This window comes from Furipterus horrens, unplaced genomic scaffold (assembly GCF_987537825.1).
Source record: "Furipterus horrens unplaced genomic scaffold, mFurHor1.1.pri manual_scaffold_4, whole genome shotgun sequence".
NCBI classification, from domain to species: Eukaryota; Metazoa; Chordata; class Mammalia; order Chiroptera; family Furipteridae; genus Furipterus; species Furipterus horrens.
The window spans coordinates 194194958-194221769 of NW_028327174.1; the positions used below are offsets into that span (position 1 = coordinate 194194958).

At 48.9% G+C, this 26812-nt stretch overlaps 1 protein-coding gene across 1 annotated transcript in view; it reads right to left on the bottom strand.

The window, feature by feature from the left end:
• Window positions 1-26812, bottom strand: part of TTLL11 (tubulin tyrosine ligase like 11) — a 190345-nt gene that overhangs the window by 14629 nt on the left and 148904 nt on the right. The window contains exons 7-8 of the mRNA XM_090274676.1: window positions 23416-23667; window positions 14865-14971 (exon numbers count right to left, since the gene is read on the bottom strand). Coding sequence (XP_090130802.1) covers window positions 14865-14971; window positions 23416-23667 — 359 coding nt within the window. The remainder of the gene's footprint in view (window positions 1-14864; window positions 14972-23415; window positions 23668-26812) is intronic.

Sequence of the window (26812 nt, forward strand, 5' to 3'; positions counted from 1 at the left end):
GAATCAAGCCACAGATTCTCCTGCTTTAAGCTGCCCAACATTCAGAACACAATCCACATTCCGTAGCCTGCTCTGAGCATGCTGCAAGACCTATCCCTGCCTGCTTCTGCAGCGCCCCAAATTCCAGTGCACCCCCTTTTCCTGTGGGCTACCCCGCTGCTCTCTTACATTTCCTAGAAGGCGCCGCACCCTTTCCCAGCTGAGGGCTCTTGTCACTAGCCGGTCCCTCTGCTGGAACACCATTTTCCTGAGTCTCCACCTGTTTGTGCTTAGATCTCTGCTCCAATGTCGCTTTTCCTGACAGATCTCCATGACCCACCTACTAATATAAATTAGGTCTTCTCTGCTATTCTCCTTGAGACTTACTTATTTCGTTTTTGTGTTCCTGTGTTTAATGTCTGTCTCTGCAACCAGACTGTCAAGGGCATGAGGCCTGGGTATCCTATCGGTCACTGCACACACCCATCACGGCTAGGGCCTGTCATGTGGTGGGCGCCCATTGAACATCAGTTGACTGATTGAATGAAATCTATAGGCATAGTGTATGGTACACAGTAGGTGTTGGGTAAATGTCAATTCTCTCCTCCCTTCCCTGCTTGAGTCTTTGGCGGATTTTGCGAGCATGCCTTCGGCATCCGCTTAGGGTAGAAGGAACCCAGGCTTTGTATCATAGATGCCTAAGTTCAAATCCAGGATCTGCTAGGGGACCTTGGCTCATTTTGGGAGCCTCAGCTCTTAACGACCCTGCCCGGCTCCTGAGAGGAGGGGAAAGGTGAGGGAGGGTCCAATGAGAACACAGACGTGCGGGGGCCCCACCTGGTGTCTGGCTCATGGAAGATGCACTGTAAATGTGACCTTCCCTCTTTATTGTCTTTAAGTCATCAGAGGGCTGAGCCTGGCAGATAACCAGGCAGATGCTGGCAGACAGAGGCTCAGAATCTCTGTCCATTGTAGCTGTTCTTTGTTTCCCAGTCAACGTGGGGGCAGTGAGACCACCCTGACTCACCCACCGAAGGCAGCTGTTTCTCTGCTCCCTGTGCTTGCCCTCCAGTGAAGCAGCTGGGTCTCCTGAGTTTACAGAAGACCAGAGGCAGGAGCCTGGGGTGGGGATGCCCACGCTCTTAGAGGACCTAACCTTGTCCTCAAGGAGAGATCCGTTTAAGAAGCTCTGAGGATCTGGCCTGCCATTGGAGAGGTGACGGGAGGCAGATCAGTGTCAAAAATTAGACAGAGGTGGGTTCCAACTTAACTCACATTAAGAATGTCACTTTAGAGTACAAGTGAGAGAGAAGAGAAATGCTCTTTTATGCGGGAGTTTATTTTTGTCACTTTGTCAGCGAGAAATTACAGCCCTGAGGGCATTGGAGCTGCACAGAATTACCCAAAACATTAACATGCAAATTGCCTTCTTTAGTGAAGGTAATTTTATTAGTGCAGGCAAATGTTCCTTCCACTGTACTCACATTCAGGAGCAGGGTTGTCTGGGGGGCCAGCTGGGGCCACCGCCAATAGAGAATTAGGCAGAGTCCTGAACTTGGTCAGGATTTTATAACCTCCTCTTCTGGGGACCATGCATGGAACGCACTACAGCGTCCCAGCTGGTTACCATGGGTGCACTGAGTGTAGAGGGCAAGTGACTCGTTCAAGATCATATAGCCTTAATGGCAGAAGAAGAGGTAGAACTGAAATCATATGACCTGTGTCTCAGGTAACCAGGTGAGCAACAGGGAGCAATTAGGGGTCAAGGAAATAGCCACTCTGAGAATAAGAAGCTTAATAAGATCCTATCCCTCCATCTAGTCATTCACTCACTCACTCATGCATTCATTCAATAAAGCTTTCATGGTGCGAGGTAGGTCCTGGAGCCCAGACATCCATCAGGCATGAGCACCAAGGAGCTCAGCATCCACTGAGGGCAGGTGTGGAGGGGCTACAGACTCATGCAAACACTTGTGATCCAGCAAGGTAGGACCTACGGCAGGGGTGCCAGGGGCCGACAGAGCACAGAGGAGGGCATGACTGACTGTCAGGAAGGCAGAGAGAGGGGCCGGGGAGCTTCACGGAGCAGGTCTCCCCTGAGGGCGCTGTCCAGGCAGTCAAGATGGGGAAAGGCATTGTGGGCAGGGAGATATGCAAGACCAGAGGCACATATGGAAGCATGTTGACCTGGTCCAGAATAGCCCTATGGCTGTTGTGAAGGGTGTGTGGGAGGAGGGGATGGGGTGAGGCCTGGCGTGCGGAGGATGGAGAGGAGGCTGGTCAGGCCGGCCTCAAAGGCTGAAGAGCTCAGATTTTATTCTGCAAGTGACAAGCAGACCCTGTGGGGCTTGTTCAGAACAGAACTACATTCCCTTGAGACTTCAGGAGGGAGGGGGTGTCCCGGGCCCCGGAGTGCCAAAGTGACAGAAGGTTGCATGAGGCTGCGCTTATATAAGGTTTGCTCCTTCCTTCACAGACGCGATCCATGGGGACGTGTGGGCAGAGACGCCCACCCGCTACCACAAAGAAAGCACCCCAGTCATGTAAGGTCTCCCTGAACGGCTCGGGCGTGCCCGCTTTCCCAGCAGGCCGCTATGCTGTGCCCTGAGCTGGGGGGCAGGTGCAGTGTTCCACCGTGGTGGGGCCCTGGGAACAGCTCCCACGGCTCTGCAAGCTGCCTTTTAGGGAAACAAAGGGAAAATGTGGCTATTTCAAGTACACTCAGAGCTATTGTGGAGATCCTGCGGGGGCGTACTCTATGTCAGGGTTTCTCAAACGCAATCCCTTTCAGATCTGGGGCCAGATAATTCTTTGTTGTGGGGTCTGCCCTATGCATTCCAGGATGTTTTGCAGCATCCCTGGCCTCTCCTCACTAGATTCCCATAGCAACCTCCTTCCCTAGTTGTGACAACTAAAGATGTCTCCATACATGGCCAAATGTTCCTGGGGGTGGGGGTGGGGGCGGGGGCGGTGTAAAATTAGCCCCTGTTGAGAATCACTGGTTTTTTGAGACCTCAGGGAATACATGGAGTTCAAGGGCTCCTGACCACTGGAAGTCTCTCAAGCCTACCAGGGGGATGCAGGGCACCTCAAGGGCATGACCTTGCCTTCTCTCCTCTCCACATGGCAAAGGAAGGGCAGAGTGTAGGTTTCGTTATAAACTTATATATTAACTCTCTCAAAAAGAAAGCTCTCGGAAAAAGAGCAGGGTGGGAAGGTAGAAAGCCAACGGACAGGAGGCAGCTCTCCCCTTACGCCGCCAAGATCTCAGAGTCCCTCATCTGCAAAGCATGGGCATTGGAATAGAGGATCTCTAAGGCCTTCCTCATTTTAAACACTGATTCTACGTCAGTAAGATGAACACACACTGGAAAATGCTGCCAGTGGATATTGGAGTTGGTCCCCTGTGAGAGATGAACTATGGGCTGTGTAAGGCTCTCTCTTCGCTAAACAGACCATTTTAAAAAATCCTTACCTGAGGATATGTTTATTGGTTTTAGAGAAAGAGGAAGGGAGAGAGAGAAGGAGGGAGGGGCAGGTAGAGAGAGAGAGAGAGATTGATGTGAGAGAGAAATATCAATTGGTAGCCTCCCATAAGTGCCCCAACTGGAGATCAAACCCACAACCTAGGTATGTGCTCTGACCGGGAATTGAACCTGCAACATTTTGTGGTAAGGAATGACGCTCCAACCAACCAAGCCACCTGGCCAGGGCTTGACCATTTTCTTGACTTGAGACATAGAGTTGATCAGATGGCTCATGAGGCTCTCCCTTTAACCCTCAGGTTAAATGACTCAGCCCATATTTCACCAGGAATTCCATGGAAAATCTCTGAAAGGGTCTATATGGTGAACGTTTCTGGAATGCTTCTGATTGGTTCAGTCTCTCACAGGCCATTAGAATTTAAAGACCAAGAACAGTCCAGACAAAGAACTGTGACTTCTGAAGGTCACGGTCCCCGGACTGAAGCCCACCTGGACTCTGTGATTTGATGATAAGGTCATAGAGTACTTTCTCTCCCCAGCACTTTACACCACGCCAACGGGGCTCCGATATGACAATGGTGGATTACAACTGAGCGGGCTGCAAGACAAAGACTCTATTTAAGAAGGAGTTTTTAGGGAAACCCAAAGACAACCGGAAAAGAAAATAAACCAAGGAAACTAAAGGCTCTGGCACCTGCAGCTGCAGCAAACATTGAGTACAGCCCAGCTTCAAGCCAGGTTAACATAAAGCCTCACATTAAAAGCCTAATTAGCTTAGGTTCTAGTTAGTACCAGATATATCACGTCCAGCTTTCAACAAAAAATTGCAAAGCCTGCTAAAAGGCAAGAATAAACATGGTCTAAAGAGACAAAGGAAGCATCAGAACTGGACTCAATATGACACCAATGTTGGAATATTACCGGATGGGGAATTCAAAATAAAGATAATTAATACAATAAGGGCTGTAATGGAGAAAGCAGGCAATATTCAAGAACAGAAATGTCAGGGAAGAGATGGAAGCGCTAGGAAAGAATCAAAAGCAAATGCCAGAAATAAAAACACTGTAACAACAATGACAAATGCCCTCAACAGACTTGTCAACAGACTGGACCTGGCCAAAGAATCAGTCAGCCTGAAGCTACGGCAATGGAAACACCACAAACTAAACTGCAAAGAGAAAAAAGAATGCAAAAGAAAGGAGAATGCCCAGGAGCAGTGGGACCATTATAAAAGGTGCTACATGCACATACTGGGAATACCAGGAGAAGAAAGAAGTTTCCAAAATTAATGACAGACCCCAGAGAAGGAATAAATGAAGGCAAAATAAAATCTTTTCATTTTTCTTATTCTTAATTGACTCAGTAGATTACTCTTTAAAGTAACAATAGCAACGCTATATTGGACCATAATCTCTTAGGAATAAGTGAATGGGAAATAGCAATGTTATTAGGGACAAACGGGAACATTCTGCCTTAAGGTCCCTGCACTGTCACTGAAATGGCATAGTGTTATTTGAAAGTGAACTTAGTAGCTGGAAAAGTGCATTGTAAATGCTAGGACAACAACTGAATTTAAAAATATATATAATTGATATGTTAAAAGACAAGAAAAATGGAATTATATAAAATGCTCAATTAAAACCAGAGATGGCAGAAAAGGGGAAGATTAAAAAAAAAATGAACAAGTGCAACAAATAAAAAGCAGCTGTAAATATGGTAGACATTGACGCAACTATATCAGTAACTACTTTAAATGTGAATGGCTTAAATATATCAATTAAAAGACAGAAATTCTTTTTTTTTAATTGGAGTGGATAAAAAAACAAAACCCAACTATATGTTGTTTATATGAAACCTACTTTAAATAAAGAGATGGAGAAAGATCATGCTAACATCAGCCAAAAAGAAAGTTGGAGTTGCTCTATTAATTTCAGGCAAAGCAGACTTCAGAATAAGGGAAATCAGCAGGGATACAAGTGGGCGTTACATAATAATAAAGGGTCAATTCTCTGAGAAGATGTAGCACTCTTTATAACACATATATAGCTAAAAACAGAGTGTCAAAATATGTGAAGTAAGACTGATAGAACTGCACAGGAAAACAGACAAATCCTCTATCATAGTTGGAGATTACAACACCCTCTATCAGTAATTGATTGACAGACCCAACAAGCAGAAAATCGGTAAGGGGATGGGTGAACTGAACGGCACCATCAATCAACTGGATATAATGGACATGTATAAAATACGCCATCCAACAAGAGCAGAATACACATTCTTTCCAGTCCACATAGAACAGTCACAAGACAGACTACATTCTGGGTCATAAAACATACCTTATCAAATTTAAAAGAATAATAATCATACAAAGTATGTTCTCTGACCACAATGGAATTAAACTGGAGCTTAATAACTGAAAGAGAGCTGGAAATTCCCGAAGTATTTGGAGATTAAATAGAACGCGTCTAAACAACATGTGGGTCAAAAAATAAGACTCGAGAGAAATTTTTAGCTAAATAAGTATGAAAATAGAACTTACTGAATTTTGTGGGATGCAGTAAAAGCAGCTCCTAGAGGAAAATTTATAGCACTGAATGCATATATTAGACAAGATAAAGGATCTAAAATCACCCTAGGAAACCAGAAAAAGAAGAGCAAATTAAGTCTGAAGTAAGCAGAAAAAAAGAAATAATAAAAATTAGAGTACAAATCCATGACATTAAAACAGGAACTCAATAGAGAAAATGAATTAAACCAAAAGGTAGGTCTATGAAAAGATCAATAAAATTGGTAAACCTCTAGTCAGGCTAACCAAGAAATAAAGAGAGAAGATTGCAAGACTAATAGTTAGTAATTAAAAATTACTAGTATCAGAAATAAGAAAGAGCTCATCACTACTGATCCCATGGACGTTAAAAGGATGATAGCAAAGGAATATTATGAATAACTCTAAGCCCACAAATTTGGTAACTTAGATAAGATGGACCAATTTTTTGAAAGATGCAATTTACTAAAACCCACTCAAGGAGAAACAGATAATCTGACTAGGCTTATGATCTATTAAAGAAATTGAATGAACAATTAATAACTTTTCAAAGAAGAAAGCACTAGGCCCTGATGGTGTCACTGATAAATTCTACCAACATTTAAGAAAGAAATGATACAAAGTCCCGACAATCTCTTCTAAACTACTAAAGCAGAGGGTAATATATCCTAAGTCATTTCACAAGGCCAGAATTACCCTAATACCAAAGCCAGATAATGGCATTCCTAGAAAGGAAAACTACAGACCAATATCTCTTGTAAACATAGATGCAAAAACCCTCAACAAAATGTTAGCAAATTCTACACCATGACCAGTGGGATTTGTTCTAGGTATGCAAGGTTGCTTCAACATTCAAAAGTCAAATAATGTAATCCTTCACAACAAGCTGAAGAAGAAAAATCATATGACCACATCGACAGATGCAGAAAAAGCATCTGACAAAATCCAACACCCACTCATAACAACAACAACCACCACCACCTCTCAGCAAACTAGGAATAGAGGGGAACTCCTCTACTTGACAAAGAATATCTACAACACACTACACACCTATTAGATTGGCCAAATCAAAAAAACTGACAACACTAAGTGCTGACAGCATGCGGAGCAACAGGGACTCTCACTGATTGCTGGTGGGAATCGGAAATGGTAAGGCCACTTTGAAGACTAGGAATTTCTTAAAAAGTCTAAATACATTTTAAAAAATCATCACCCAAGGCCATGTTTATTGATTTTAGGGATGGAGGAAGGGGTTGGGAGAGAGAGATGGAGAGCGAAGCATCAATCGGTTGCTTCCCAGACCCACCCCGACTGGGGATTAACCCTGTAACCTTTTGGTGTATGGGACGATATGCTCCAACCAACCGAGTGAGCCCCCTGGCCAGGGCTAAACATAGTTTTAACATACAATCCAGCAATCATGTTTCAAGGTGTTTGCCCACCTGTGTTGAAAACTTATGTTCACAAAAACCCTGCAAACCAAGATGCCCTTTGGCAGGTGAATGGATAACAAACTGGCACATCCATCCGAAGGACTATTGTTCAGAAATAACAAACACAGCTCTGCCCAACACGTAGGGAGGCCTCAACCACTGAAGTGGGCTGTTGGACCCGGGGACATTTGGGATTGGCACGGTCCTTCCATCTTTAGGAGCCTGTGACCATTGTCACTTCCCAAGGCAGCACAGGACTGATGTTTAGGACTGGGTTCTACTCTGTCCCTGACTCCTCCTTCACCCTTCAGAGACTTGGTTTCCTCCTCCCTAAATGGAGTCCTGGGAGTAAGACTGAGCTCACAGGGAGTATGAACAAGCGGACCGGAACACTGTTTTGTAACCTGCAAACCACACACACACACACACACACACACACACACACGTCAGGAATGACGATGGTGGTTAAAACAAAGAGCTCCCATTTACTTCCTTACTAAATCCTTACAAGGCAAGGTGGGTGTCGCTTGTCTGCTTTAAGAGAAACTGTGGCTCCTAGAGCTGAAGGGTCTCCTCTCGGGGCTCCCAGAGCGGGGTGTAGGGTCTGGCACCCGCCTGCCTGCCTCTGTTGTTCATGTTGTCCCCATAACGCTCCATGCTGCTGCCGCCGCTTCTCCTGCGAGATCTGGGGAGGGGAAGTGACGCGTGGGAGGAAAGGAGACAGCTGAGTGAAAAACCATTCTGCTGTTTCCCCTTGGCCTCTTTCTTGCGTCCTGAGGCCAGACAACGGGCGGGGATCCTGGCCCCTGCATCCTGGAGGTGACGGGGAGGATGATGAAGAGCAGGCGCTGGCTTGAGGAAGGAGCTGGGGTGTGAACACAGGGATCCTGGCGTTCCTCACCGAGGGGAAACATAATCACAGAAAGCGCAGCCTGCCCGTAACGCCCAAAGAGAAGTGTCTGTGCGAGGGAGTGGGAACTGGCATTTCTGCTGGCTCACTTGCTTTTATTAAAAATAATTCTGACTCCGACTATTTTGTAAGTGTGTAGGGCACACATCCAGGGAGGCCCATCTGACTGCAAGATGATTTCAAGGCTGAAGAATGCCGCTTGTGCCAGACACGTCGTGCGAGGTGCTGCGTGCAACGTGCCTAGTTACCCGTGGCTCCGTCTTTCGGAGGGAGGGGGTTGTCCATGTATATGTATAAGTGAGGCTGTGCTAAACATTCCAAGCAAAAATAAGTACCTTCTTAAGCAAATTCATTTCAGTGGGGCTCATTCCAGCTGAGGAAACTATGGGAGGCAGGTGATCTGAAGTCCACGGAGGAAATTTGGGGAGAGAAAGTAGCACGACTCTGGCACACACAGGGTCAGCTGATTGTCAGGATCTTGGGTTTGCTGTGCACCTACTGTGTGCCAGGTGGGAATAGCTCTGCTTAAGAGTTCCGCCTAAGGGGCAAATGCCATATACTCTCATTCCAGTGTTTAATTAACACTGTGATCCGTGTGGTCAAGGAGGAGGGCTGGGTGCTGTTGGAGCCGATGGGAAGCAGGGCCAGGCGCAGCTTGAGGGCTGAGGAAGGCTCCTGGAGGAGTCGGCCTGGGCAGTGTGTGCAGGCGGAGGGGGCTTTTTGCACAGCCGAGTGCCCTTGGTGGAGAACCTCCACGGTGGCCGGCCGCTTGGCTGGCGTGATGGGGGGGAGGAGGCTAGTGGTGGGCTGTGGGTCTGCAGGGCCCCCTCACTCAGGTGCTCTCCCTGAGTTGGAGCCGCGAGCCCAGCGACTGGCAGGCAGCTGGCGCTGGGCTCTGAGTTGAGAGATGATGCAGAGGGAGGGTTGCAGGCAGCCATGACCGTTCCAGGGCAGCCAGCAAGTGTCCCCCAGTGTGCAAGCAGACCCACGCAGGAATGGGGGAGGCCAGTCAGCAGAGACCACTGCGGGGCCGAGAGCGGGGTTGGGCCTGGCTGCTCAGGCCGCAGCCCCACGGCCTCCCTGCTGCTGCTGCATTTCCTGCCGCTGTTCTGCCCTTGGGGTCTCTCAGCCCCCACCACCCCCACTTTCTTTGAACTGGACCCAGGGGTCCGTCTTCCCAGCTGAGCAGTGCGGTGTAAGGACAAAGGGGCAGCCAATCACCAGGCTGTTTATAGAAAACAGTCCAAGGCCAAGGTGGGCGAGGGTGGTCTTGCAGGGAGAGGAGAGGAGGGTGGGCACTGTGTTGGGCACCGATGGAATGTCTGTTGCCCCCTGTTCCATTCCTCTCCAAGGCCAAGAGTGTGTTGAGAGGCAGGTGCTTCTTTCCTGTCCCCAGCACCCCTGAGCACCTGGCATGAGTAGGTGTGAGGATGCACTTCCTGAGACAGGGGTGCAGTGGCAGTAATGGGATAACAACAGTAGCAGCCCCCCCCAGCCCCGCTTTCTGGGCGTCCCTGCGGCAGACCCTGCTCGGAGCGCTTCCCGGGCCCTGTCTCACTTCACCCACGGTCGTGACTTTGTGAGGTGACACCATCATCATCTCCCCCTGACAGAACATGAGCAGGAGGCGCAGAGGAAGGCACATAACTTGCAGAGGCCACACAGCTAGCAAGTTACCAAGCCCAGATTCCGAGGCAGGTTTGGCTGCTCCCAGAGTGCCGGGCTTTGGTTATATTGCCAGTCAAAGCATGGCAGCCCCGGGGGGGAGGGTGCAGAGTGCGGATGTTCTTCAAGCAGTGGAAGAAATGTTTCTGGCTTTAGCATATATTAGACATTAAACCATGTTGGTCTTAGATTTCCCTCTGTAAACAAGGGGTGTGTGCATGTTTGTGCTCATGTGTGCTGTACACACACATGCATGTGGCATGCCCATGCTTTCGTGGGTGGAGAAGGAGGGGGCGTGGGAAAAACTCTCCAGTCCATTTTTTTCTTGCTTTGCTATCATGTTTCCCTTGGTTCCTGGGAGGGACCTTAAGCTTTTATCTTTAAGCAGCAAAACATCTGACTGCAAAGCGAACGAAGCTGTGCAGGGTCAGAAGCCCCAAGATACCCGTCGTGTGTTAAATGGATGAGACGCCCAGCTGCTGGGCCCCAATGTCCTCTTTGCTGGTGAGATATCTGTCTCTCAAAGACGACACGAGTGACACCTCCTGTGTTGCCTAATCTGGATGCCGTCCTAGTCTCTCACCACAGAGAAGTGAAATTCCGCCCTGGGAAGAGTGGGGAGCAGCGTCTCAATGAGGAGGGGAGGCAGGTGCTTGTGAGCACAATTTACATGAAATAACCTCACCTGCACTGACAAATTTGTTTCTTCAGTTGACAGTGGGGCAACGATAGGGCTACTAGACTCCAGTTTTGCTGATAACACCCTCATTTGGATTCCTGTGTTCTGCTAGAAATTCTAGCATTGGAAATTGAAATCTTTAGTTTTTTTTTTAATGACAATTACATTGGCCCGCTAGAGACGGTGAGATTGCATATTACTAAATTCCATCAAATTCCCGAATAGAATAGTCATTGACATTCTAACAGCGAGGAAGACAAACCTACTTAGGGATTGTTGAGCACAGGATGCAGGAGAAGGCTCCTTGGGTGGGGAGAGGTGGGGGATGGGCTGGTGCTGAGAAGAGCCACATGTGATATGCGGGTTATTGTCAAGTTGTAGCTCTTGCTTTGGGTGGTGAGTGAGTGAATGCTTATGCCATTATTAAAAATAACTAATTCAAAAAGCCAACTAAATAAAAGTAGGCTAGGCATGGACCAGGATGGAAGTGTTTCATGAACTAAGGATTATGATTAATCCAGTCTTACTCACCTGGCCTAATTAAAAAAAAAAAAAAAAGTTGAAAACAAACCTATTCAAAAGGATGGTCTGAGATTTAGATTTTATAACATGCATGCTTTCTTAGTTTTTCTCCCCTCACTATTCTTTTTAAAATCATTCTTCTTCTCCATTTCAAGAGTAGGTTCATAAAGGTCTCAAACATCAGGCATCTGGTTAATCCCCTTAGGGGGCACCAAAGTCTCATTAGGACTGAAGGAAGGTCTGGGCTGGTTTCCATCAAGGGGATGGTATGTGAGCACTTGGATACAGCTGGTGACGGTGCTGGGTGATGATCTTATCCAAACAGGCTGGCGTTCTATGCTGGACAGTAAGGAGAGGAAAGGGAGACCCTGTCCAGCAGACCACCGCTACCCTGAGCCAAGGTTCCCACACTCCGAGCTCCCTGCTTTGGGGGTGGGGGCACATTTTATTTTGGCATTCTTCTGCTCATCAGACATATGCTGGGCACCGAGTGAGATCCCCTGGCACGCTCTGGGCCCCGCACTAGGCCCTCTGGGGTACAGAGCAGACAGTGAGTGCCTCTTCTGGCCCCCGCACCGTGCTAAGTGCTTTATGTGAGCTCTCTCTCTCAGCCCTCGCAGAACTGTCCTTTGTTGCGTCCCCCATCAGACCTCTGACCACGCCTGATTGTATCTGTCAGCTGTGCGTCCTTTGCACTTGTAAGGCCAGAGACACGGGGTAAAATGGAAAGGCAATGGGCAGACTGCTCTCGGGTCAAGTCCCAGGGTCCCCACTGGAACACTTACCACATCTATTTAAATTCACCTCTTTAAGCCTCAGGTTTCTCATCTGTCGAATGGGAATAAGAGCTCTTGTCTCACAGGGCTGTGTGAGATTAAAGGAGGTAATTCATAACAAGCATTTTTTATTTCTGTTACATAGTAAATGTCATACAGTAAGTGGTCTCCTATTATTTTTTTCTGGAAAGTAAGATTTGTAAATAATTTCCCTTTATATTCCCATAGGGCCCAATACCCGCTAACATGTTCAGTACCTGTTACGAGTGAATGAATGAATGAGCGAGTGAATGAATGAGTGTGTGAATGAATGAGTGAATGAGTCCGTGCGTGTGTGCCCTTTGAGGATGGGATCCCGTGTTCTACTACTCTTCTGACTTCTTTCTTGTTAGCCCCATGACAGCTCTGGGATGTGGCCCTGGTTTGGGGACGCGTCCTGGGCCAGGAGGCAGGAGGCTTGAGTTTGAATGTGACCTCTGCTACTCAGTGGCTATGGGACTTTAGACAAGTCCCTTTTGTTCTTGGAGCCTTAGGGTCCTCATCTGTAAAATGGGATACAATCACCCACCCCGAATGCTGGGGTGAGAATTGGCAGTGATTGTGCGCCTAGGAGATGATCTCAGAATTGTAGTTATTACTGTTATTACTCCACACACTCAGGCGGAGGCAGGGGAAAGGCCTGGAAGATCCCAGTCCGGGATTTGTCAGAATGAGCTAAAAGTAAGTATTCTTCTCATCTCCTTAGCTTGGTCAGCAGACCCCAGAAAGCTGGCAGACCCCAGAAAAGCCCACCAAGCCTGTGCTGCCAACAACCCACATGGATTCTGCTTTCAGGGAGCAATTTAAGAGGCAAACAAAACAGGAAAATCTACTCACAATTAACAATGGGCCAGATGGTAATGCTAGTTTGAAGCACTAAAACATGATAAATAGCTTCCTGCTGCTACTCCTGATCAATTTCAATATTTAATAATCCCACTGCCACCCCACCCCCTCATCTGGCCCCTCCACAGGATCCTGCCACGACTCCCCGCATTCAGCTCACAGAGCAAACGCTCCTTCACTTTCTGAAGGCGTCAGCGAAAAGCTCTCTGCTCCACTGTCACATGAGCGCTCTCGGCCCTTGAGATGGTAATTAATCTGCCTACCTCTCCTGAAGATGTTCCATCTCCAGCCTCTCCTGGCTGCCAGAGAGGGCCGTGAGGGAGCACCCACTGTGGAGACACCTGGGAGCACTCACCCTGTGGATTCAACAAGCCTTGGTATCCCCCAGGTTCTGCTTTTGAACTAAAGAAAGGCTGGGAGCTGGGTGGCCATCTGACTCCGGGATCAATTAGCAGGACAAGGCAACAGAGAGCCTGACTCGCCAGCCGTGCCCCTGAGCCTCAGTTTCCTTCTCTGTACAACGGCCTGCAGGAGGGTGCTAGCCAGCGCCATGCATGTAAAAGGCCTGGCAGAGGGTTTGGCATGCAGGAGACCCACAACAATGGTAGCCGGTAGCACGGTCATCACTGAGCAGCCAATGAGCAAAGGAGGTTGGAGCACGGAGCCTGCAGAGAGGGCCTGCTGGTCCCCTGTGATCAGGAGACGGCAGCCCGGGGGCCGAACTCAGCTGTGTGCAGGACCCGACTGTCAGAGGTCAGAGGGGCCTAGCCCAGGATTCTCCCCAAGTGGTGCCTGCTAGCAAGGTTAACTGCCTGGTACTGCACCCAAAGGCTTTCACACCCACTGGCCAGGAGCCCTCAGGCACCTTTTACAGAACCGGAAATGGAGATTAGGAGGTGGAATGGCTTTTCAAGGTTACATCCTAGAAAAGGCATAGTCAGTTCTAACCTGGATCTCCCGACTTCCGATTTCATGTCCTCTCCACCAAATCACAGGAGAAAGTGGGTCCCCTGAGTGCCCCCTGCCAAGCGACCTGAGCTGCCAGGTGACCCGAGCTGCAGGTCACTCACCTGTGAAATGAGGCTGGCAACGCCTACCGCACGGGGACATTTGATGAGGAAATATGCATGAACGTACTTGGTAACTTTGTGAGGAGCCGAACAAATGTCGGGTATGATTATTATGACTTTGTAGAAAAAGGCCCTTTTTGAGGAAAAGGATCAGGAACTCATCCACCTAAAGGTGGATCGTTCTGACTGAAGCCTTAACGCCACTGAACCTAGAGGATTGGGAGCAAACTTTTGTGTAGGTTCAAGGCCTTGGCAGCTCCTGCAACCCCAGTTCTGCCCCTTCTCTCTCTGTCTTGCTCCAGCCCACCTAAGCTCCTTGGGGTTCCCTGGGCCTTTCCCAGGGGTCGGTGCCCAGACCAAGCAGCACCCCCGCCAGAGCAGGACCTGTCCCACCCTGTTCATGACTGATCGCATTCCCTGCCCTCCGTGGGGCTCTCTCGACTGGCAGCACCTCCTCTAGGTGCCCTGAGAGCCTCTCTGGGCTTCCCCGCTCCTAGCACAGACCCCACTCTGGTTGTATTGTGTTCGCACCTGCCTCCCACCCAACAGAGTTTTTTCAAGGTGAGAACCAAGCGCTGTTCACTCCAGTCTATCCAGAGCCTGGCCCAGCACATGCTCAGTGAAGAGCACTGAGGGGTGAACAGATGAACGGTAACAGGGTATTATTCCCAGTATGGATGGAATTAGAAAACCTTAGGCAAAAACGAGGGGTTCCAATGGAGGAATTAGAGTCTGGGTGGGCACAGCCTTGTAGCAGACAGTGTCCTGAACTCAAATTCAGCTCAATCCCTTGAGCTGATAGAATTACCTTCCTCCTCCCCCCACCTTGATCCTGAAAGAGAAGGGACAGAAGCTGTATTGCCCATCCTTGTCTGAACTCCCGCAGGGCGTGGTTGGAGGTCAGTCCCCGGGTACCTGAATCCCGCTGGTCCAGGGTCATGGAGTTCCATCTCCTTGTGATATCGATGTACAGGATGTCCACGGCGGCCATGGACAGGCTGCTGCTGCTCAGCTTGCAATTCCTGCCGGAGATGGGAAGAGACACGTCACCTCTGCGCCAAACTTGTCCTGTTCTGTCTCACCTCCATGCCTTTGCCTGGGCTGTGCTCCCAGCTTGACGGGCCCTTCCTTCCCAGAGCTGGATCTAATGAAGGGTGCAGAGCAGGGAACGGTGGGGGAGAAGGCGGGAAGTGTAACTTGAGGTTCGTCATGTGAGTTCCTGTAATTTGGCTAATTAGGGCTTTAATGGGCTGCATAGAGCAAGGGCTTCAGGCGGGCAAGTCTTGAGTCAAACCTGGCTCTGCCGCTTAGAAGCCAGATGGCCCTGGTTAAACAATTCCCCCTTCCTGAGCCTCAGTTTCCCCACCTATAAAGCAGCCAGTCTTCACTACAGTCATGTGTGCTGGCTTGTCCCTGCGCGTCCAATGTAGGTTCTGTCGGCTGGGAGAGGGAACCGTCTTCACCTTCACCTCCACTAGTCTCCGGAGAAGGAGAAAAGCTGGACCTGCAGTGCTGTGTTCTCTTGCCAGCCTTCAGGCGTGACGGCAGCATGTTCAGATGACCCAAGGATAGCGGCAGCGTCACTGCTGTGCAGGGTGATCCCCCCGGAAATGCTCACCAGAAGAGTCCTGGGGCCTGGGGCTTGAGGCCTCTGCACTTCACTCATCTCAGTCTGTCACCTGGAGATTTTATGGAGGCCCCAAACAGCCACAGTAAGCCCAAGACTCAGAGGAGAACGGCACAGGCTCCCCACACCCCTTCATGTGGGCCGACACAGCATTGCTGGGGGCGGGGGCGGGGGGAGCTCGATGCTCATTCCTGACTTTAGGGAAGTCACCTGAAAAGGACGGAGGAGGGAGGAGGCAGCTTTAGGTGTCCCCCTGGTTTAGGTCCAGAGAGGCCAAGAGAACCAGGTTTTTAGTCCGATGTCAGCAATGGTGCGTCCTGTCCAGCCACAATGGGGTGTTTAGAATCCTCCTCCTCCCCACTTGTATTTGAGGGGTCCGGAAATGTGGGGAGGCAGTCTGACACACTGAAAGGAATAAGATTGGGGCATTCGACAGATAGGGATTGAAATCCTGCGACTATGGGCCATTGACTTAAGCCTGCAAGCCTTTATTTGCTGGTCTCCAGATGAAGATAGTAACACCTGCCCCCATGGCTGTTGTGAAAACGAGAGGAGGAGCCAGCATGGTGCCTGGCACCTGGTCGGGTCACCATTCTTGGTTCCCTTCCTGATCTCTCTCCCCTTTTCCCCTCTTCTCCTCTCCCAGAACTAGAACCATCTCAGCCCATCAGAGGTTGCCCGAGGATGACCTTCAAGTGAGTGGCCCTGTCTGTTCTGGAGAAATGCTGCTCTCCCGTCAACGTCTGGGCGCCAGGGCTCCGGGCTCTGCTGTGCCTGCAGGCAGCCCCTGGCCCGTGCAGATGCACTGCCCTCCCGGACAGGATCGTGCTGTGAGGCGAGTCCCCACGGTGGCTACATCTGCCCTGAAAATCCTCAACGCTAGACCTCTGGGCCAGCTGTCCACTTGGCTGAGCTACATTCACTGCTGCTCTCAGCTTTCCAAACATGTGCACATCCATTGCCCCGGCTACTGATAGAGTGGTTCTTTGATTTCCCATTTGTCATCATCCCTTGTGTGACTCGCTCTCTTAGGAACCCGACAGGCCAGGGGTTGATTGGCAGGCAGGGTTTGGGCATTTTAGAGGCCCCTCTCTAAACCCATGCACCCCCTATCGAGGGTGGCTGGAAGCATGCCAGCTTGGGGCCCGGACCAGGCTGGTGCTCCTTACATGCTAGCACATTTGCGGGCCCTGCCCCCTGCCCCTGCCTCCCTTCCTTTCTTCCTCCCCGTGCGTATTTCTGAAGCCATCAATTCACATCCTGCCTCCTCCTCGGCTGGCTCTGTATTTCAATCACAAGTCACCGTGGCAGACTTCAAAGTGCATCAGCGCACAGTTATTGAGACCCAGTAACAACATGTCAGTGGACGCAGAGCTTTTCATGTCCCCTGTCACCGAGATGGCTATCTCTATTGGGTTCCGACGGGGCGGGGCTTCAGTGTCTCCCAAGGCATTTGGACTATCTGCGCGGCTCATTTCCAAAGCTTCATCAGGAACGGCCACGGTTTTCTCTAATTATCATATCAGTGTCCTCTGGGCTCCCGGCTCCCGGCTCCTGCATAGGACAGGAGCAATGCTGCCTGGCTCTGTGGTCTAATAGTGTAAAGAGTGAAGCTGAACTGACCACTGGTATATAGTTATTTTTTTCCTGACAGGTAGAAAATGGAAGTGTCAAAGCTTTAGCAGGAGACGTAATTTACCAAAAAGAATTCTCCATTTATCCCTTTTCCAAGGAAACTCATCCTCCCTCGTGACTCCGGCAAGTACAGTTGATTGCAACATCTGCTCCCGGGCTGGGGTGGGAACCCTGCTGGCCACAGCAGACAGGAAGTGCTTCAAAGAATTTTGATTCTGTAGGCATTTTGGGGGGCACCATCTGCATGTCAGGCCTTTTCCTGCCCATTAGCTCTCTGGATCTTTATAACCACTCGACGAGGGAAGTGTTCTTAGTCCCATTTCAGTGATAGGTAAGCTGAGACTCAGGAGAAGGGATGTGATTTGCCCGAAATTACACAGCTGGGATTCACATTCAGTTCTCCCCTGGAGGAGAGTGGACTTGGGGGCTTTGGGGAGAAGTGGAGAGGTGGCCCAGCCCAGGGCCCCAGGAAGCACCTGGAACTCAAGACACAAAGTCTCAGGCAGGGCCCAGGACAGCTGGAGCCTCTAGAGAGCCCCTGTGGGGAGGCTTCAGGATAGAAGGCCAGGGAAGATGATGGGTCACTGGGGTACAGCAGCTTTCAGGTTTGTCCCTGTGGTTATCAAGCGTTCTCAATAGATTCCGAAAGGGAATGAAGTTTCATCCACCCGCCCACTAGATGCAGAATTTATTTTGTGTCCACTACATGTAGGTGGTATTCTGGGCCCAGGAAGTGATGCAGAACTGAGTCAGTCTTGGGTACTACTCTCAGAGGTGGAAGTGATCTCAGAGCCTGGGGTAAAAACGTGAAGTCTTGGTAGCTCTTAATCATCGAGAACAGTTTCCCCTTATGTCCTGGGATGCAGTTCTTCAAATGACTAAAGGATCTCACTCCTTCAGTAGAGGAGAAGTACAAGCAATATGGTAACACGAGAAACCAGAAAAATTCCTAAGAAGAAAATAGGCTAGAAATGTACGTGGAAGAAATGAGCTGTGGAGTCCAACGCGCATGAGTTTGAATCTCAAGTTTGCTGTGTGACCTTGATCAAGTCACTGGAACTCTCTGCATCTAAACTTCCTCATTCCCTACAACTAGAATCAGGCTACTCACCATACGAAACTATCTTAAGGACTAGCTTAGTGCCTGGTACATGTGGGGAAGAGACAAATAGCAGGTCCCAGCCTTCCTCCAAGACGTAGAACCAGTTTGAAGAAATGTTTTCTTTTGTTTTGTTTTTATAATCAAAGGAGTTTGGGCACGACTGATGCCAGAGAATCACAAATCATTCAGGTTCATCAGGATTCCAAGTATAGAAAGATGTGAAATCATTGTCCCCATTTCCTCTCGACAACTGCCGACATCTCATGGGAAATTTAGACACCAACTTTTTCCACTCCATAAAACCCTATTTATAGAATTTCTTTTGTGTTATCATTCTCTGTGCAGACAAGGAGCTCATTGTTCCTGAAGAGGTGTCTATAAGGTGAAAGCTAACAAATGACCAATATTTGTTTAAAAAAACAAACGAAAAAAACTCCACCACCTGAACATGTAAGGAGGGGGAAAAGACAACTCTGGGTTATAATGTATGTATTACTTTAAAGGCCACTGATGTGCCAGGCATAGACCTCACACAAGTGCCAGAAAGAGGTCATCACAGAAGGGGGATTTCCACAGTTAGGGAGGAGTTAATGACTGAGGAGAGGCAAGGCCCCTTAAGCTTCCATTCCAGAATATTCTGACACACCACATTGTCTCTCAGAGAATAACACCCCCGCCAACAGCTACCCATTATGAAGCATATTCACATTTCTTATAAAAAAAGGAGGCAGAAGGGGGTGAAAAGGAAAAAGAGAAATCTGTTCTCTCATTTAAAAGGAGACCAGGCTCAGAGGCCACAGAGGGGCTGGGCAGTGTGCTCCCCTGTGGAGGGGTCACCTCCACTGCCTAGAAACCAACTCACACGTGGTAAACAGTTTGATTTTCAGGCTTAGGAGACGGGAAGCGCAGCATGTGTCGTACACACTGATGTCAAATCCTGATATAGGACACACTTGGAAATCATGTTCTTAGTCAGTTACACAGAACGCCCCCCAAACTGGTAATCCAAGGGCAGGAAAAATAACAAAAATGCGTTTCCCTCAAAGAAAGCTGTCAAACTGAAGAACCAGATCACTTCTGCTTCTCAGAGGAAGAGACGTCTCCACCCCCCAGCAATTATTATGAAATAATAATAAAGAAGAGATAGAGAAAAGAGGCACTTAATTCATGGTAATATGTGCTACTATTACGTGCCTCCCGAGGAAATGACACGAAAGGCCGGTTCAAGTTAAGTCGAGACAGCGCGACAGTTCATTACTTCCCATTTCTTGGTGGAAGAAAAAAACAGAATATGGCCAGGCTGGCATTAGCATAATTCACTCCTAAAACTGCTGATCTGTGTAGCACATTATGAGAGATGGTCACTGGAAATAAATTCGCCCAGAATGTTTACTATGTTGTTCCCTCCAGTTCCCTTGGAGGGACTTGGAGAGAGAGAGTGGGTAGTAGAGATGAGTGCCAAGTTCACCCTCTGCTGTGTGGCGGGGGGCTCTGAAGGGAGGGGTCTGTCCGGTCAGCATCCGTCTCCTGTGCAGTGTTCCAGAGAAGGGCACTTGGTGCAACTTAACATATGGCATAAATATTATTAATTCATAATGAAGCAAAATTTAAACCAAGTGCAAAGGAGAGAAAGAATAGTTGTTAGCAAGAGAAAATGCTTGCTGTTAAATTTAGCTGGCGAGACCGAACATACTCAGATAAATCTAAAAGCAGGAGTGTCATCCTTTACAATTAAGTTGCTGTTGGGATCTCTTGGTACATTTTAAAAAGGAAAAATCTCCTAACGGCTGTGCAATGTTTTCTCCATTTCCGCCTGCATCTTCATTACTCAGGACGTTTGCCGGTGGGCGTACGTGTGCCGGGAGGGGCTCCTTGTCTGCGTCCGTCTGTTCCACTGCCTCATCCCCACCTGAAGGCATTGTGCTCCCTTCCCACGGTCACTGTCGTGCCCATGAACACAGATTGGGAATGACGGCCGCAGGACCTAATAGTCTCTAACATCACAAAATCAGTATTTCATGCAAATGCCCTTCATTATAGCGAACAAAGGGACGGAAAAGCATAAGGCCCATCACGTAGAGACAGATTTGTGGCAATATTTTTGACATCACCCCGTGCCAGTCTGAGAACGTTTTAGGAATCTTCTCCGCTAGAACCGTTCCCAGTGCAGGTTTCTTTCCTGCGCAGCGGCCCGCCCCGCGCGCACCTCGGCTCCTCACACACTGGTGGTCTCCACGCGCAGCTGCGCTTCGATTGAACCCATATCGGGTTTAAAAATGACTGTCTGAATGGCCGACACTGAGACACATGTACTGAGGTTTCACATAAAAATCAGTTCTAGTTTCTCTAGGAAAATCAGATGCTCTGGGGCGCCTAGCCCAGTGGGGTCTTTCCTTCCCCACCACGCGGTCTCCCGCTGCCGCAGCCCCGTGCTCCCCTCCTTGCAGACCCTGCCACCCCGCCTGCTCCTGGAGGTCACCGAGACGGTGGCTCTTATGCTGTACTAGTTTTTCTAATCTCCCTCCCTCTCTCACATATTACTAGAATTCTATCAGGAATGAAAAGGAAGCATTTCAGTTTCCACCATCAAGTTAGCCTGGGTGATAAGCCTTCTGAGCATGAGCCACAATTCTGAAAGCCCTCCTCTGGCTCTCCCGCTGCCTGCATGGGGTGGCCCCCTTTAACGCCCAGCAAAGTGCTGCTTAGAACAGTCCAAACCCGCCTTCTCTGGGGGCGGGGGGCTGCCTTGATTCCACCAGGCAGACAAAGGGTCCCCTATTCTGTCTGCTACCCCATGACTCTGCCGAAGGATTGCTTTTGATTATTTATTCCCTGGGAGCTGTCCGACTGAGAGTCCCTGAGGGCAGGTGGCATTCTGTTATTTATCTCTGATTGTCCTGTGGCTACTGAGTGCTCAGGAGAAGTTGTTGGGGCCAACCAGACACAGTCCTTCCCACACAAGGTTGAGACAGAGCAGGTCTCCTGGGGCCGGGGTCCCCTGCAGCACCCAGGCTGTTGTCCCCATGAGGCCGAGCCATCCTTCACTCTTGCGGGTCAGGAATGGACTCTCCTGTGCCATGGCCCAGGGCTGGGAGGGGCCCAGAAAGCTCCTTCTTCACTCCAGAAGGTCTCAGCCTCTGGGCGTGCCATGCTGAGAGAGGACACTGTCCTCATCACTCCCCTGGGACCCTGCACATTTCCATGGCGCCTCAAGGGCCCTCATGACTTGGGGCCTCTGCCACGGAGCTGTTCCCCTAGGTCCCGAGCCACAATAATCACAAAGGGGCTGTTTTTCTCCCTCTCCTCTTCTTCATTATATTGGGACAGTGGTGGGCACAGAAAGTTCTATTTCCCAGCTCCCCATGCAGATGGCAGTGGCCAAGAAGATGGGTGTGTGTGGAAGTCATTGAACACAGCCTCTGGAAAGCTTTGGAAAGGGGTCTAATTCACTCAGCAAAGGCCTTTTGCTCTTCCTCCCTTCTTCCTCCTTCCTGCCTGGGACTTGGCCATGATGGCTGGATTCTGAGCAGCCACCTTGTGACCACAAGGCAACGCTGAAGCTGAAAGCTCATGCTTAGGATGGATGACCGGAAAGACAGAAAATGGGGCTCTGATCACTTTGTCGGGTCATTAACCAGCCCTGGAACCCCCATTGCCAAACTTTCTGTTCTATGACAGAAAACTAATCACACTATCTAAACCATTTGTGACTACACAAACGCAATTCCTAAGCGAGTCAGAGGGGACCATGTCAGGTGGCATGCTCAGGGAAATAACATGTGTCTGTTGTTGCTCTTGAAAATTTCCACTGCCTAATGGAAATAATAACATCAGACTCCCACTTAACAAACAGCCCTCTGAACAAAGACTAGGCCAGGTGTATTGTGCTATATTACATCCCGACCTCATAATAACTCTGCAAGGCAGGAGAGATCATTCCCACTTTACAAAGGAGGGAACCGAGGCTCAGAGAAGACAAGAAACTTGCCCAAAGCCACAGAGTAACACACTTGACTTTGAAGCCAGACCCCAAGGTCTGTGCTCTTCCACTGGGCTTTCCTTTTGCCCCTGAAACTAACCCAAAGTCCTTCTCAAAATCACCGAGCACATACTACTTCAGGGTTACTGAAATGGCAAAAATTCCTGCTGATGCTCTTGTTTACCACCCTACCAGAAATAACGGAGGGTCAGAGTTAGAGTTTATAAAATACACTTCGAGAAAAGTGTGACAAAAACAGTTTCTGATTCAAGACTCCTAATTAGTCGCTTTCGTGAACAAACCATGCAGACTGTGACTTTGAGGTGCAAGGTAGAAATATTAAAACTAGTGACGAGAAGAACAACAGGGACATCAAATGCTGGCAGATAGTTTCTTTGAGGTGTACGCCACACTATGCTGGGGTACAGGCAGCTTCACTCCCGTTTTCTAGGACCATTGAGGTTCAGAGAGGTCATTAACTGGCCTAAGGGTTACACAGCTGGTATTGATAAGGGTGCCTGTATTGCCCCAAGTGCCCCAAGGGCAGAGACAAATAACAATCCCAGGAGATTAAGTGGCAATGGCTTATTTTGTAGACTCCAGCAAAAAAATCTCATGTTTTATCTGTCAAATTATGTAAAATTTGTGTTATACTCTATAATATAACCTTGTTATTTTTATAGTAGAGCAAACATATTAAATTATTTATTGACTGAATTATTTAACTTTTCTCTCCTGAAATTGACACTTTGGAATGATGTGCCTTGTTTCTCTGCAGTGGCTTCATGAACACTCCACACACAGCCCCGTTCCGCTGGGAGAACGCTAGCCTGGTTTAAGAAGCATAGGTCTGTCTGAACCCACGGGCTAATTATTTATATGCAATTTAAGGACCTAGTTCAAGGTAGCACAGAATTGTTTTTAACCACAGCGTGAGGCTGTGAATGCTGTCGCACTCATAACACTCATTAATTCATCCAACAAATAAGACATTGGGCCAATCCCACCCCAGAGCGGGCACGGACAGCCCCCTCCCAGGAGCAGTCCGACAGATCGGACCAGCCAGATATGGGTCTAGATCCTACCCGCTGAAGCCCATGATGAAGGGGCCGGTCTCACTGACCTTATAAAGGTACGAAAGCCTGTTGGTCCCAGCTTCATTGTTCCCTTGATTCCTAGGAACCGGATAAACAAATTGGCCATCCTGTCCACCAGGCGTAGGTAGTTGAACTGCTTTGCATACTTGGGGAACACCTGCTTGAGGCAGATGGAGGGCAGGTGGGCTTCGGGGTTGGGGTTGCCGTCCGCGGGGATGGCCAGATCACTGTCCGAAGGATCTTCCTTTCTCGCCAATGGCTTCTCTAGCTGCTGAGATCTGAAACACACAAGGAATTGACGGTTGAGCCAACAATTGGAGTGAGTTTTACAGCAGACAGAGAGCACTTTCTCTTGCATATTCTCCTTTCCTTTGATTGGCAGCAACTCCGGGAGGTGGGTATTATCTCCATTTTTATTGTACAGACCGGAAAACTGACCTCAGGGAAGTGACCTGCCCACGCTCACACCAAAAGCCCGGCCTTGAACCCAGGACAGAGCCAGGGCTAGAAACGTATACTTCCCCCGTTCTACGATAAGGCTTCCCAACATGGACAACTTCCTTTACTGTACTCATGATTCAAGAGAATAGTCTCTTATGGAGCACTCTGGGTTTGATTTTAAACTCCTACTTATGGGTAGTAATTGAATAATTAAGAAATATAAAAATCTCATTGAGGGCTGGCCAGAAGCCATAGGCACAGTTTAATGAACAATTTGCAAAGATACATCAGTTACCGAATTCTAGGAAGAGGCACAATAACATTTCTGGTTTAACTATTTTCTTATTTGGAACTCATACAAAAAAAAAATGATTATAGTGTTGTGATTTCTTAGTCTGGATGTTTTATTCTGAAATTATTCTGATATTCAAGAAAATTCACAGCTAATAATTCTCAAATATCTACCGCTATCCTGGAACGTTCTTCTCCCCTCCATACCCACATATCCAACCATCCACAGGCACCTCCAGCTACGACCCCTGCCCCTCACCCCAGATCCTCATTCCCCACCTCCTTGAATGTGACATCTGCCAGCTACCCAAGCAGGCGGCATTAGAATAAACGCCAACTCCTCCTCCTCCGCCGCCACAGCCGGTCCTACTTCCTTGGGATTCCCCGAAACCAGCTCCTCTCTCCCCTGCCTGGACTCTCCCCTGAACTGTCGCAACAGGGTCCCCTGCCTCCAGCCTTTGCCAAGCATAGATCCACCCTGCACACTGGCAGCCTAGGCACCCCTTTTAAAGCAAACCTGGTCGGGTGGCCCACTGGCTACAGCTCTTCAGTGACTCCCAAGAACCTCTACAGCGAAGTCACACTCTTCATTCTGGCACTCGAGGCCCTTCCCGATTTCTTCCCCACCCTCCTCATTTCCTGTCACTGCCCTAGACACACTCTACTCTTCAAGGCCCTGAGCCCTGGCTGCCGCCCCGTCCTGCTGCCCCTCGGCCCGGCCTGGAACCAGAGACTTGGTGCTCACTGGACACCCGGCTCCCTTCTACACGTCTCTCTCTGCTCTTGCACCTCATCTCACTGCCCCGCCTCCCGCCCTGCCCAGAGCTGACCTGGGGCCAGGTGTAACCCTTCCCCTCAGTGTGCCTCCCCGTTCCTGAGACAGGATCCTGAGCAGATGGAGCATGGATACTAAATCCTGCTGCAGGAAAGGTAGAAGCACATCTCACGGTACTAAGCGCAGTGCCAAGACCATTTTTGCTCTTTTCTGTATTAAATGGCCTTGGCCCTGGCGCTCCCACTTTCAAGCACGCCATCAGCCACCAAGCCGGGCCATCCTGGTATCCGGTACCTGCTTTCCTCTGCCCTTAAGGCCTTGCTCTGACCCTTCTGCCTGACACACCTCTGGTCCACTTTCAAAAGCAGCTCAGGTGTCTCCTCACCACGCTGATGACTCTGTCCCATGTCCCACTCCTGTTCCTTGGACTTGCTTCTTTGTTCCCTTGGCAAGGTGCACTGAATTCGTTTACATGCCAATACCTCTAGGCTGTGAGCTCCTGGAAGGCAAGGACCATGACTTATTCATCTCTGTTCCTACAGGACTCAGCATGTATTAGACCTTGCAAAATGTTTCATTGAACTTGTTGAGTTGGGCAAGTTTGCTTTTAATAGCAAGATAAGCCTCAAATAAAAAATCAAGGTTATAATAATTTGTAGCCATAAGCTCTCTTAAATGGGAAAGCTGTTGGAGCGCTTGATGGCTCTCCAAAGTGGTCTTTTCTTCACACCAGTCCAAGGAGCCAGCCTCTAGCAGAGTGAACCCCTGGGTGTGAATACAAAGTCCTCTAAGTTCTGTTCACAGTTCCTTCTAAGTGGGTCTTGACACTGGTCTCAAAGAAAGGACAGCGGAGCAGACCGGAGCAGCATGAAGGAAACCCCCTTTGAAGTTCAATGGTGCACATGGTTCTGGAGAAACAAATGTTCCTCCTGAGAAGGGGAACAGCTCCCTTCCCCCTGAGGAGCTTGTGTTCCCAGGGCGCATGGCTTTCCTGCCCCCAACCTGGCTTGATCCTGGTCTCCTTCAACTGGAGACAGTAAATAAAAACCAGGTGGTTCCTCCTCAGATGAAATGAAATGTCCTCCTGTTAAGGTTACAAGAAAAAAGACGAGTAAAAGAAAGCAGCGCTGTTACTGGAAATTAGCTCTTAAATTACTGGATAAGTGGCAATCACCAACTTTATAAGCTCTCGTTAAGTTTTTGTGAAAGGGAAGATTTGGGAATGTGCAGCGTGAATACACCCAGCAGCCAGGAAAAGGGCTCAGCGATCTCTTCGATCAACACCACTGTTGGGCCAGCATTACTGCATCTGCTCTTCACACAACCCTGGGAAGCAGACTGTTGTTATTGTACCCCAGATCCAGGTGGAGAAGCTGAGGTGCAGCAGGCGGAGCACCTTGATGACCCCAAATTATAAACCCATTCTGCTAACCTGTGCTCGCTCTGTTTTGCCACCATTACTCAACAGCAAATCGTGATTCATGTCAGGGGTTACAAAATCCTAAGTACTGCTATTTATTGTTTGCTTTCAGTCGTTTTTATAGAGTCTAATAGTAATTCATGCCCTTGGTAGACACCTTGAGAAATGCATAAAGGAATCAAAACCATCTGTAATCCCACAAGTCAGGGATGAACGGTATTAACGTTTTGATTTATCGGTAAAGTTAGGATCACGTGACACACTGTTAAAATCCTTCTGCTTGCACATTACAAGTATCTTCCCACAGCACTAAATATGTTTCCAGGAGTGTAGTTTCTCATGGACATGTGACAGTCAGTATTGTGCCTGAACTATCACTTCATTAGCTACTCCTCCTCGGTTAGAGAGTGTCTACGTGGCCTGCGTGGACTAAATAGAGTGATGTGCTCCCTCAGAAGCAACACAGCACAACTAGAAGCAGCCTTGGAGATCGTTC